Source organism: Bactrocera dorsalis, chromosome 5 (assembly GCF_023373825.1).
Source record: "Bactrocera dorsalis isolate Fly_Bdor chromosome 5, ASM2337382v1, whole genome shotgun sequence".
Taxonomy (NCBI): domain Eukaryota; kingdom Metazoa; phylum Arthropoda; class Insecta; order Diptera; family Tephritidae; genus Bactrocera; species Bactrocera dorsalis.
The window spans coordinates 18,146,590-18,161,161 of NC_064307.1; the positions used below are offsets into that span (position 1 = coordinate 18,146,590).

General features: G+C 38.6%; 1 protein-coding gene across 6 annotated transcripts in view; it reads left to right on the forward strand.

Moving 5' to 3' along the window:
• Positions 1 to 14,572, forward strand: part of LOC105233520 (protein still life, isoforms C/SIF type 2) — a 326,314-nt gene that overhangs the window by 265,463 nt on the left and 46,279 nt on the right. For all 6 annotated transcript variants that reach the window (XM_049457987.1, XM_049457988.1, XM_049457989.1 and 3 more), the window contains exon 14: positions 6,771 to 6,965. In XM_049457987.1, the coding sequence (XP_049313944.1) occupies positions 6,771 to 6,965 (195 nt within the window). The remainder of the gene's footprint in view (positions 1 to 6,770; positions 6,966 to 14,572) is intronic.

Below are 14,572 nucleotides of genomic sequence, written 5' to 3' on the forward strand. Positions count from 1 at the left end.
TGAGCAGAAAGCCTGGTATTTGAATGTCGGAGCATGTGTAGTTTTGAGGCGCAAAGTGAAGCATTATGAATCCTCGAAGAAGAAAACACATTAAGCTCACCAAAAGCCGATCAAAAGTATTCGTAACTATTACGCGAAGAATAGTCGTTCTTCGTCGAGAAGAAATGAAATCTTCCAATTAATTTCAGTTAGCCTAGGTCGACTTCGAATTCTTTTATATACCCTACTGTCCGAAATAAATGTGTATTTAGTTCCAAAAGGAAGAAAATGCTGTTTTGAAAAAAGTGAGGTAGATTCATCTAATCACTTTTTTAACAACTGTCCAGGTTGAACTTTCGGCGAAGTGGCTCTGATTCATATTGTCCACCCTAGTAAATTAGCAGTCGACTCAGAGCACTTTGTCCTTCAATAAGTGTTTGGTGAATTTTGGAAATCACAAAGAACCAGCGTTCACAACTGTCGAAGTGAGATCGTGTGTTACCTTTAGTCAAAGATCGACCTCACGATATGGCATAATATAACCGCGATAGTCCACAAGAAAGAAGTCCACAGAAACGGACTCATATAAACACTCAGTTGAGTATTTCCTCTCATCAACATTCCTTAAAATCCTTTAGGATGATGAGGATGAACTGTGACTGACACATAAATTTTTCTCAGATTGTTCCTCATTTGTAGTTCGCATGTGAAGATTGTGATATGAATATTGATCGAATCCATATCAGGAGCTACTTTTAGCCTTTCTCTATTTTTAACAAACGCAGCATTTGCGAATCCCAGAAAAAACTCAGAATTGATAGGCTAAACTTAGAGAACCTCCCATCAGAAGTACACAAAATTTCTATTCGCACTCGATAGAAGAGACTGTAGAACATGATGAGAATACTAACTGGTCACTGACAGAATGGGGCTGACAGATTAAGAAGATGCACTTGTCCCGCATTGATACACTGGAGGAGGTATCGATAGTGAGGCCGCAGAGTGTTAAAAGTCGTATCAGACGCAGGCATCCTAAAGGGTGACTACTCCTCTTGGACCTAGCAACTGAACTCCATCTGGTATCGGAAAGAACCAAAACTGGTCTATGCGTGGCTTAGTGGCCTACCAGATTAACCCAACTTATTAAACAGTGTATCCAAACGGTCGAATATGTAAATTACCCCATTTCTCGAACACGGGGTTTGATCGCTTCCTTGATTTACGGTAATTCCATAGCTTCTTCCTTAAATGGACTGTAAAGATCAGGAAACATATTTACATCAACGATTTTTGTAAAGCTCTTAACTGAAAAGTCACCTTTTCCTTTCTCAATGGTTTCAGAGTATCTTAACTGAAAAGTTTTCTATGCTTTCCTGGCAGTCCTGAGTCTTTTACTTGAGGCTTTTCAATGAATAAGTATAATTCTAACAACTCAAAGCCAAACTACGTAAGACAAGTACACAAAACTTGTCGAAACGCTGAAGCAGATATTATTGATTACACGAGTACACTAAGTATTATCTAAAGTCACGAGCAATTCACTTCATAGAAAGCCAATGATATCATCTAAGCTATACACCGACGTAGAACTAAAAAACCACACTACACTTACACACACAGACACATTCACGTCAAATATCAGCCATTATGCAGCAAATCATCTTAAAATTAATTACTTTTCGCCTTAAGTGGGCCGCGGCAAAGAAAAAGTCTTACCAAGCTTATAATGTACGAATGAGTGGCGTTTTATAATGAAGCCAAGACTTTGAGCAAACGAGCCAATGAATGGAGTCAATTGGGTTTGAAGTGTTTCACTAAGCGATTGCGTGAGTGGCGGCGGAGAAGCAGAGAGAAGTTGCTGAAGAGGAGAGAAGTTGCTGAAGAGACGAGAAGTTACTGAAGAGGCTTAGGTACTTATATGTAGGTAGCACAGGTGCAAAAACAGCTAAGAGCAGATGTGGCACTTCATGCTTAAATATACAGTCACATGTACCGTAACTCCAAATACTATTTGACTGACAGCAGTTTGACGTGGAAGTGACATTTTCTGACACCCGCACTTAATACAGGAGCACACATTTTTGGGGTGTCACGAAGGGAATGTAAATTTTAAGGTCATGCCGCATTGTGATTAAGCAATAATGGCAAAATGGTGGAAAAGTTTTACGCAAATAGGGAGAAACAGCAAAAGAAGCATAACAAAAAAAGAAGAAGAATAGCGCTCGCGGTGCTTTGCAATGCTCAATGCCAAATTAACGCTTTTGAATTGCAGATAACGATGAGGCGTTAATTTTATGCTAATTTCATTAAGATTTTCGCAATGAATATGCAAACGAATAAACGAAACAGTCGACTGACGAGTCGAACTTGCCACAGCCAGCAAAAGCAACAATACAACACTCTTACTACGTGTAGTCGTGAAATAACGGTAGTTAAGCTACATTTTGTAGTGTTGCAAAGAAGTTTTCGTTGTAGTGACGGCTAGTAGTGATAGAGCAGTGGAGAAGTGGAGCGACGATGAAGAGGGGACAGTTGGAGTGGCTGGGGGTTTGGCACGCAACATTGCTTTGTGCTCATTAGAGCCGCCAGCTCAAAGCCGATAAGCAAACAATGAGATAATAATAATTAAAATTTTAATTTGTAAATTATGTAAAATCAAGCCGAGGGGGAAGACGAGGCAGCAAGATTAGCGCGATAATACAAGTTCTTATGAGTTAAAACCGAACCAAGGCAGTCACTAAGTGCTTATACGAAGTGCGGACAAGCGCGAAATATGACGGAACGCGTTTATTAGCGATTTAATGCGAGTGGCTTTCATTTATTTCTCGAATACAACTATAATAAAACAGCATTTCATCTTGTTCTCTATTGGTGAAGACACCGCTTACGCTGTTATAGCCGAGCTTACAACAGCACACCAACCGTTCTCTTTTTCGCTGTTTCGCGCCCACTGGAGACACCAAGTGTAGCCAAGTACTTTACGTATTCTTTCCAACGGAGTGAAGTTCTTCCTCTGATTCCCCCAGCGGGTACTGTGTCAAATTCCTTCAGAGCTAGAGAGTTTTCATCCATTCGGACTACATAACCTAGCCAACGTAGCCGCTATCTTTTAATTCGCTGAACTATGTCAATGTGTCGTATAGCTCGTACAGCTCATGGTTCTATCGACTGGGTATTCGCCATTGCCAATGCGGAATAAATCTTCCTCCGAACCTTTTTCTCGAAATCTCGTAACGCCGACTCATCAGATTTTTGCATCGTCCATGCCTCTGCACCACATAATACGACGGGAATGATAAGTGACTTTTAAAATGTATTCTTTGTTCGTCGAAAGCGGTAGAAGTACCCACAATTGCTACTACAATTTCCTGTCGGCAAGAGTTATTCTGCGTTGGATTTCCAGGCTGACATTGGTGTTGAGGTTATTGCTGGTTCCAAGAAAGACGAAATTATCTGCGACTTCGATGTTATGACTGTCAACAGGGACGTGAGAGACAAGTCGCGAGTGCGACAACTATTTCTTTGATGACAGGAAATATTTCATCTTCCTTTCGTTTACTACCGGACCCATTTGCTTCGCTTCTTTGTCCAATCGGGCGTACACTCTTGTAGAAGCTTGTACCTTCTATCGTATGATAGGAGCCGCCTTGTCTGAAACCTGGTTTCATATCGAACGACTCGGACAGGTCCTTCTCGATCCTGACGGAGCTTTTAGTATTGCTCACAGCCGCATTAGTTTTGCGGATATACCAAATTCAGACATAGGCATAAAGACAGCTTTTTTCGTGCTATCGAACGCAGCTTTGAAATGAACGAAAAGGTGGTGTGTCAATCCTCGTTTTACGGGTCTTTTCCAAGATTTAACACATGGCAAATATCTGGTCAGTTGATGATTTTCCAGGCCTAAAACCACACTGGTTAGGTCCAAACAGTATGCTGATGGTGGCCTTAAATCTTTCCCACAATAGCGCCGATTCGATAGAACTTTATATGCGATGTTGATGAGGCTTATCCCACGGTATATGGCGCAGATTGTCCGGTCTCCTTTGTTATGGATTGGACAGAGCACACTTACATAAATTTCAATCGTCGGACATGCTTTAGTTCGACTATATTCTGCAAACAAGCTGATGTTTGTTCCTTATCAGTTCTTCGCTTTTTGCAAATAAATCTTATTGATAAACACTGTACATATTTTGAATACCACTGTTTTCGAAATAAACTCGCAAATCCCTTATGTGAAAAAAAATTCGTCTGCTTGCCGAGCAAAAGTGGAAAAAAATGCTTCAACTATTCAAGTAAAATAATTATTACATAAAGGAAATAAGACAACATTGTCAATATGCAGAAAGTGAGAAAGGGAAGAAAGAAAAGAGAGAACAAAGAGAGGATTCCTTAAAAGTACCGCATTGTTGATTATTAAGTCAAGTTCGTAACTCGAATAAAAGTAGCGCATAAATAATGCAGCGGCTAAAAAATTATGACTATCAGCTACAACCAACAACAAAAGCAAAAAAAAGTGAAACAATGGTGAAAACAGACAAAAAATAGAGCACACACGAGAGCATGGCGTAGTACACCTGGATTTGTCGGTAATTTTTATCACCAACTTTTCACGCCAATACATAAAGCACACATATGTACATATATACAAACATACAAACATACATATTTTTATATATGTAAGAAGCATTTCCTTAATCTATTTTTATAAATAGAGCGCGTATTTCTCAAGGTATTCGTAATTTTCCGCTGCCAGCGCCGACAGTCGGCGGCAGCGTTTTAATGAGTTTGAGGAAGTTTTGCGCAACTTGGCAGAATTTATATGGCGATGCCAAAAGTGCAAACAGCAAACGCCAAACGCCACTAATTGGTAGCGTTGTTGGTGGCATCAACTTTTGCCGCAACCGCACGAGTCACAAAGCGTGGACCACACGATGATACCCGCCGCCGCCACTAACGGCATGCTGCGCGGCGTGGCGTGGCATGTTCGCCGGCAATCTCTAATTCAAACTTTTATTTACCGAACCACTATTGTTTCAAAGTTTTCACGCTGTATTAGCATGCACCGTTATATAGATATACGCCTTTATTTCCAGTTTTAATTTTGCGTACTATTTGAGCGGAAAACACCAAACATCGCCACATTTATTGGAAATGTGCAGACGCCCACACGTTCGTATCTCTCTCTCTCTCTCTCAAGTGTGCAACTTTCCTTACGGCTTCCGTCCGTTGCCTTTTGATAGCGAATGTCCGCAGGCGTAGTAGTGTCCTCTTTTTTCTGATTCGATTGCCGTTTTGTACTTCCGTTTCACCACACTCACTTCTTGTCGCAACTCAACTCCTCCGTCCTCCCTCTCTCTCCGTCGCGCCTTATTTTTCGGCTTATTCTAATTTTAATTAAAATATTTGTAAAGTTCATAATTTTTCATTGCTTCGGGTGGTTTGTTACATTAACGATTTGGGTCACAGCCACCTTCGGACTATACGTGCTTGGCATCGCATAAATATGCCGTTTTTGTTAAGTGGCTTGGTTTCGGCTATGTGCTGGTAAGAGCATTATTTCCTGGTTGGTTTATCAGACTCCACGACGCTCTTTTTGTTTTTTTTTTTTTTTGTTTTGTTAGAAAAAGAATTTTGGACCAATTACTTAAAACACATGGATTCGAAACTTTTCTCTTTCTTCCGACCTTAGACTTTTCAAGGCAAAAGCTATCTTGGCACTTGATACGAGATCAGGAAAAAGAATGATATAGATTTAATTTTTTAGAGCTACAACAAATGGTCTTCATTTACGGCAAAACTACGAGTCCTGTAGAAAGAAAGTTAAGATAATGAAAAATCTATGACTTTGGTATTTCCACTTTTTTCACATAACCTCAAATTATATGTGAAAAATTCAAATATTCAAGTTTTTTGGTTTCTCATTTTCCAAAAAAAAAACGATTCGATCTCATCGAGACCGAATATACTTTTGAATACAAGCTAAATTCTACTACTTAAAGTCATCAAATTCTGGCGTACACCGACTGCAGGATTCAACGTTGCCAATACGCAAAGGACCCTATATCTTCCGCAAAACTTTTCCCTCTAACACACCTTAGGCCGACCCATCAGATGAAGTCATCGTCCATGCCCCTCCTGAAACCACGTTTGGTATCGGACGACTCGGAGGGGTCCTACCCGATCTTGATGCAGCTTTTGGTATTGCTCAAAGTCAATTGGTGTAACTAATGCAGCTCCTTTTCGTGCTGTCAAAAGCAGCTTTGTCGATCCTCTTTTCACGGATCTTGGCGAATGGTGAATATCTGCTCAGTTGTTGATTCTCCAGGCCTGAAGCTACACTGATAACATCCAATCAGTTTATTGACGGTGGGCTTTAATCTTTCCCACAATAGAACCGATTCGATAGAAACTTATATGCGATGTTGAGTAGGCTTAACCCACGGTAGTTGGCGCAGATTGTGAAGTCTACTTTCTTAGAAAAAAAAAAAACTGATGCATGCTCGTTCTTCGCCACCGAATTTGAATAAATCCGCCGGCAATCCATTCGCCTCCACAACTTTGTTGTTCTTCTGACGGGTAATAGCTATTTGAACTTCTTCTTGGGCGGGCACTGGCACGTCTGCTGCATCGTCATCAATTGCGGAATACAGTTTACAAATTACCCAGATTTATAATTACATATATATAAATATTTTTTAAAATTTTCTTCATTTTCTCTATATTCAGTATTCTTTAATTTCTGTTAATATTTTATGATTCTGATATCATTGTATTCTATGTTACAGCACTTAAACAATCTATTGGAGCACTATTTGGAACCGATGAAACGCGAAACATTCCTATCGAATGCCGAAATTAATGCACTCTTTGGTAACATTCACGAAATTGTCACATTCCAAAGACAATTTTTGCAGAATCTCGAAGAAGCGTTGGAATTGGAGCCAGACTTTCATAATTTCGAGCATTCTAGTCAGTTCCGGGTAAGTAAATAATACAAGCTTAAGTTGGTAATGTTGGTATATACTTCTTAGAACTTAAACTGGAGAATTTATAAGAGGAATAGTTACTGATATATAATAGACTTTATAAAAAAAAGATATATCGCTCATTTGCTGCAAGACCGGCATAAGTCAAAAAAATCGATTTTTCAGAAAACGCGTTTAAAGTTTTCAACTGACTCCAACCTTACACTCTTCTCAAGCGGAGCATATAAAAGGTATTTCATATTAATTTTTCACTCAACATGAAGAATGATATAACGAACAATTCTGCAGCATTAACTCAAAAATCACGTTTTTTGATTTATGCCGGTCTTGCAGCAAATGAGCGATATGTACTTAAGCACTTCTCTCATTTTTTGCACTGAAACCAAATTATCTAAACTCTTAACAAGTAAACATAATGAAAACGAATTCAAGAATCTTGTAATGATTTGCTGTTGCCTTTGTTTCATAAGAGCCAAGGTATTAGCAAATAATAGTTAGTTTCTATATCATCCTAAAATATCCTTGCTTTAAGTCTCGGCTGAGGTAAAGCTTAAATGAACTGCCTGCTGAACTGCTGAAAGGATACTTCAGACTATGAAGTTGTCTTTGGACAGGCTATAAAACATACCCAAATTCATCAGCCATTGTCAAGGCCACGTAAAGTGTTTCATTTTATAATTTATGGTGAGATCCTCTCCAAGCTCTTAGCACTCGTGTAATCTCCATTGAAGTACGCTCTATATATTAGAGTGAGCCGAAAGAACTAATATTGAATTTATTGGTTCAAATGAACCTTGATACAGAGAAAAATATCAATTTTGTATTTCTATCCACATTTCGTAGTTGGAATCGTTGCGAATGTTGGAAAAGGCTTACGGTGATTCCGTTTTATCATAAATACAAGCCTACGAGTAGCAAGAAGCATTAAAGGACTGTCAAGAGATCGTTAAAGATATGCCTCGTTCTGGACGACTTTCAAACCCTTCAACCGTTGAAAATACAATATTCGAGAATATGGTGATTGTGTTAGAGAGATCTCTCGCGAGTCAGTATCAGTTTAAGCAGTAAGTCGATGTCAAAGATAAGGAGTCTAGAAATAACCACACTAGTCACGAACATACTGTTAATATAGCGATCGTACTACCAGAGTGGCTAGTTACTACTCTGAAGGATGCTGTGCTCCAGAGCAGTAGATTTACTGCTACTTAATTGAAGATACTTCCGCACTGCAATAGACAGACAGCCTGAAATTGAAGTTTGCAGTTAGTTTCCGTGCGTATACTCTTCTACCAACCCTTCAAGTCAGGCATTGATTCATCTGCAAAAAGCACAGCGTCCCTGTCATCAAGCGAGTCCTTCCCTTCCCTCGAATCTCGAAGTCCAAATATTTTGTAGTGAAATCAAAGTGTGGGAATGCTAGAGTGTCCACTCTTGCAGGCATTTGTACTCAGAGAAAAACTTTCCCGCTATGTGTGTGCTGATGTGGTTGTTAATCTTTCGCTCATAAAATTAACAGTTTGCCATTATGTTTCAAAATGATTTCGATGATGTCAATGGCTAAGTTCTTGCCAAGCAATTGTAACAGTTGTGTCAATAATGCGCTGAATATTATCTTCCAAGGCATCAATATACTCGGGCTTATCTGCGTAGACAAGCGACTTCACATAACACCGCAAAAAATAGTCCAGCGATGTTAAATTTCAGGATCTTTGAGGCCATGTCATAACCTGTGTTAAATAGCATGTTATTGGAGGAGCCCCACGACTCGAGATAGTACGCTCAACAACAGTTTCCTTCAATAAATTAATTGTTTCCTTGACTTTACGGCCGTGTTGTTGGAACCAATGGTCATTTACATCAACATTGTCCAGTTCCGAAACGAAAAAGTCATCAACCATGCTCTATAGTGTTGCCCATTGGCAGTATAGTTATGGCCGGTTTCATTTTTGAAGAAATATTGACCAATGATTCCCTCTGTCCATTGAGCACACTAAGGCTTCGAGTGTAAACATTTTATTTATAAACCTATCCCATTATGAAATAGTGATATTCATCGCTTAGAAAAATGTTTTAAAGAAAATCGTGATCAGTGGCAGTCGCCTAGCTCATATTTTGATTTAAAATTTGAATAAAAGGAAGTTGAAATGAACAGTGTTGCATTTAAAATCACTAACCGCCCCCCTATTGCCTCACTATTGAGCTTTCGTTTAACATTACTAAACTGGTTAACAGTACACAGACACAACTAAATAACGGAATTATATGCGCTTACTCAGCAATAAGTCTCAAGTTCTACATTTCTGTATATGAATATTTATTTTTCCAATAGGCAAGCATTCTTGCAATTGCAAAAGAAACTGCAAGCACTCATGCCACAGTTTATGAACACAATACAAACTGCTTGGCTGCTCAAAGAAGTATGGCTTTCCGTTATGTTTGTTGTCTGGGAAAACATTTTTCATGCAACTTTTCCACATTTATTGTAATCTTTGCTTAACTTGTTTTCAAGCAGCGATTCACCTCATTGATTACACGCAGGACCGCCATGACTTTGCTACCTGGACAGAGGAGAGGCAGCTCGTAGATTTGCCTATTAGCGTAACGCCAACTGGCGAATGTCTAAATGTCTCGCTGCAACTGTTTTTCTTGGACACAATTGCACCCGCGCCACTGCCATGTTCACTTCCTTGTACTTCCATGTTTCCGCACTGACATTTCATTAGAAACGATAATAAATTTTGTTCCATGCAGAAAAAGCGCAAAGCAACAAAACAAAGAAAAAAACAAAGCAACAAAAAAATAAGCAAAGCAAAGAAAGGCGGAATGCAAATGAATAAAGGAGCGGAAATCGTAAAAATTTTCCAATTTAAACACAATAACAACAACAATTGCAATACCAAATAGAAACTTCAAGGAAGCACACTCACACTGACACACACCCACTCGAACTAAAAGCTAAAGCGCCGTAAATAATTACAAAAAAGCACACGAAGAAGCAGAGAACAGCAGAAGTTGTAACGAAATACTCATAAAATGTAGAGAAAGCAAACAGCAAATACATAAAAAAGCACAGTTAGTACTTAGAAGCAGCCGTTATAAATCCCGTTGCGCAGCACCAGACACACACATCAACAAAGATGCTGAAGTGTGGAGCGCTAGTGGACCGAGGCACTGCGTTGTTGTTGTTATCGTTGTAGCAGAAATACTCGCAGTGGCGGTTGGCAATCACGCATTTTCCACACTAAACACCAAAGGATATTTAAATTGTTGTACCAACTTGTTTGACCGTGTTAGCTCTGTTGCTTCGGCTTTGTTCGGCTGCTGCTAAGCAAACAAGCGCGGAAGTGGAAGTGGAGTGTAGTCGCAGACATACCAGAGAAATAGCCATAACACTGACGAGGGTGGTTAGAGAGCTCAGTAGTGTATCTAGTTTTGTAAAGAGCCATGTCTTGCGAGTTGAGTGTGTGACTACTAGCGAAAGATCCATTCGAGGAGGATTGAAGATATTTGGCAGCTCAGTAATGGGCTTAGTTCTTTATATGGTCGAGTTCAAGTTGAGTGTCTGGTTACTAAGAGAAGAGTCAGAGGTTCAAAGGAGTATGCTAAAACAAATGTACCTGCAACACTTGTTTCGGAAAACTCATGAAATGTCTCTTAAATAAAGGGTCCCATCGAAAATTCGACAGAGTTTAAAGTTCACATATGAAAGACTACTTCCATCAGCTGTCATCTGTGCAGTGGTTCTGTAAATTTTTGACAGTCTCTGTTATTACATTCTTAAGCGTTTAACAGCCATTGAGTGAGATAGCAGATGAATCTTATAAGACATTAGCACCTGGAAGTCTAACTAACTAAAGTCCAACTACTTGTCAATCTCAATGGACTTTTGGCCAATATGAATCATATATGGTATTAGCACCTGGAAGTAACAAAACAAGAATACAACTATTTGTCATTTTCAATGGACTTTTGACAATGTTTTCAGAACCAAAGCTGCAATCGGTATCCTCATAATTTCAGAAAGATTAATACTAATCCAAGAATGGTCCAAATACGATATATTCGGCTATAGAGTAAAAAGTGAATTTTTTTAAGTTCTTTATACAGCCTAGTATTTTACTACCAAGGGAAGAGTCAAGGGTTCAAAATCCGCCAGCGGAGCATTCTTAAAATTTCCAACGCCCTTCTTGTATCGCAAAACTCAAGACATACATTTGAAATAAAACAAAAAGCGCCACTAAAGATCCGCAAAAGTTTAAAGATCATTATAAGCGAGACTGTCACTTGTGAAGAGATCTGTTCATTTTTGACAAGCTACGTCATTACAAAAGCGATTGACAGCTGTTGAGCCTTACTGTAGATAACTCTACTGAGCTTGTAAATGTCATATGTCATGGGTAACTCGAAGTAACAAAGCTACATTTTAACTACTTAACAATTTCAATTTGGTTTTTGTGATGCTTCCAGAATCGTGAATGCTATATGGGTCCGCATACTACCTGAAAGACTACTAAAAAATCAAAACAATGGTCTAAAGATCACATATTCGCGCAGAAAGTGGGCCTTTTGAATGTACTTAAAGTCCTTCCTAAAGATTCTCTCAACAAATGTAAACGAAAAGATCCAAAAAGTAGGGTTAGGAAGCAAAGCGCACTTTCAAGTATGCAATTTGTGGAGTTTATTTTGGGTCCAACATTTTCAAGGTACGCATATTTTATTAAATCCCGAGAGTTTTTCGTTCGTCACTGAAATTAATGAGCTTGATAACCTCAAAATCCCCTTGAACCTTCATCTTTCCGCTATAGGAACAAAAGAATATCCACACAGTATTTCCAAAACACCTTGATTGTTGCATTTTTCAAGACACTTTCACTTCCGAGTTCATTTAAATTAGGAATACTTAATTATAATCAATTAGAACCCAAGATCGACTACTGATTAGCTTTAAAGAATCGATTTTTTTGGAAAATATGATTCTCTCCGAAAAAGGTTGTATTTAAACAGAAGAAATAGCATAAAATTATATATTGTAAATTGTTCTTTATTTGAAGGAAAAAGCTCTATAATTTAGGAGAACTAGTCAGGGCATTGTAACGAGAAGATTATACTTTCATATATCGAAAAAAATACTAACAATGTTTTGTAATTGGACTCTCTACAATTAAAACAAAACTGAAAGCATTTCGATGACGATGCGATGGAAGGAAAAAATTAGATCACTAACTAGAAAATAAATATGTAAAATACCCAAAATCTCATTCTTCAAACAAAAGATATTTCTTTCCACAAAGTAACCCTTTTTTTTATTCCACAACCTATGAAACCACCCTCGTAAAATCACATTTCCTTGTATGTAAATACCATAGAAACTAACAATATCCTTGTGCCAGCACCAGTGCTAGTGGTATTTTCGCTCTCTCACACTTTCTTGACACTCAAATGGACGACGCAATCTTTTTCCGATTTATGTATTTGTTACGACCACAGAGAATGGCTTCACTTGATTGCGTTATTTGTTTGGCTTATAGCGCTATAATTCTTCTATTGTCTGCTCTTAGCTGTTTGCTAATAAATTACACAAAGTCTAGCTGCTGTTGTTGTTGTTGCTATACAAATTTGTTTTAAGCAAATATTGAGTTTAATTTGCTACTCAACGCGCACAACAATCAACTCGTGCCATGCAACACACACCTATTTATATACTCACTTTTATTCATATTGCAACAATGTTTACCGTGTACAAATTTCATTTGCTTCGCTCATTGCTTTTTAGCTCAAAGGCGTCGGTATTTGTTTTGGTTTGATAAGAAAATGTTTTATGATGCCGCTCCTAGCTCCTAAAGGTATGCTATAAGTTATGGTTTACCCTTTTTAAGTTGAGTTTGGTGTAAAATTTTAGGAGTTTAAGGTTGTGATAACGAATTTTTTTGTTCGGCAGAATTAGATATGGGTTAGTGGCGGGTGGGTTTCCTGCAAGTACAGCGCTAATCACGAACGAAACGAAATATCCTTTATCTACTATTTACCTTCTAACACAAACACAGCTGGTTTCCTTAGAATGTTTTTTTTTTATATCTTAGTTTAAGTTTTATCAATGATGATATGATACAAAATTAGCATATTTTTCTTTCTCACAGACTACATAATAGCAATTTACTGAGGAGAGTCTCAAAATATTAGGAAAAGTATTTATACCAAATAACATTTACTAGAAAGAAAAAATTACAATTATGTTTTCCCTATGAGCCTTACTACATTCTTGGCCACCTTTTTCTCATCTACCCATAAGAATCTTCAAATCTGTATACATATATTCGGATGCATAGTCATTAATTCATCTGGAGAGTCACGATTATAATAACCAGGCACCTGAATTTTTCATCATCAGTTTCTTTAGAAACGAGGTCAGATTTTTTGCTTAAATATTTTCAAATGCTGCGTTTCTAAGAAAATAATAAGAAACATATAAAAAGAAAGTGGCAAGCTACTAGTCAGACTCTATAGAAAAAAGCAGAGGCAAAGAAAAAATCATAAGAAAAAATATTCTGATTCTCACTTGGTGCCAAAAAAATCACAGAAGCATGGAAATAGTATCGATATCATCGTAAAGTCCAGGTAATGTAATAATTAAATTGCCTTGACCTGTGGGCCATTCTGCCCTCTCTTTATACACAAGGACTTATACAGGTCTTCTGATAAATCTTGCTAGGTGCCAATGCGACACTATGCTCTGTATCCAGATATATGCTTTGTTTCCTCCGGAACACCAGGAATTTCTGCTTCCAAGTCGCATTACCAGCAGTTTGCATTAGCAGCTACACCAATGTTGAATATGTGCTTTCTGAGCTTGCAGAGAATTTTTTGCTAAGGCAGTTTATGCGAGGCTACAATCTCCCAGTAACACCTTTGGCTGACGCTTTTTTTAATTTCTTTTTTTTTGTTTTTTTTTTTCGAAATGCGGAGCTTTAATACACTAAACTTAACCTACTTCCACTTCAAGACCCTTCCACGGAGCCACCGATTATGTATTACTTTGTGAGAGGGATAGGACATTTAAGTCTCCTCTATTGTGCGGACTGGCGGACGTCTAATCTGTTGGAAAATTCTTAATTTTGCCAATCGACCGTAAACAGTGTTTCCTCGTATTTGAAAATCGAGGCCTTACACATGCCTCTAGCTACATATTTTCCAGTCCTTAGCTCCGCCTATCGACCGATGCCTTTCATAGCGGTGCGTCTCTACATCATGTTGGACTCCTCCATACTGCTCTTTTGTAAGCCTCCCGCTATCTAGAAGCCGGTGCAGGGCGGGTAAGTTCGTCTCCCGATTCAGATAACACGTTGGTAGACTGACAAGCTGTTTAGCCATTCTTTGCACTCCTGAACGAGTAGCGATCGAATCTCGTAAGATTAGTTCGCTTTGAGTGCCGTCTGACTATCGCCAATTGTACGGTCATTGCCATAGTTGTGTTGGAGGATTTATTGCAAAAGCCTCTTTTTAAAAGATGCTCGGGAAACGTCCCACGAGTACGACAAGTTTAGCGCGAGTTCTGGCGATTGCTGCACTAATTCATTTCGACGGCTTCGAGCCGACGGCTTAGC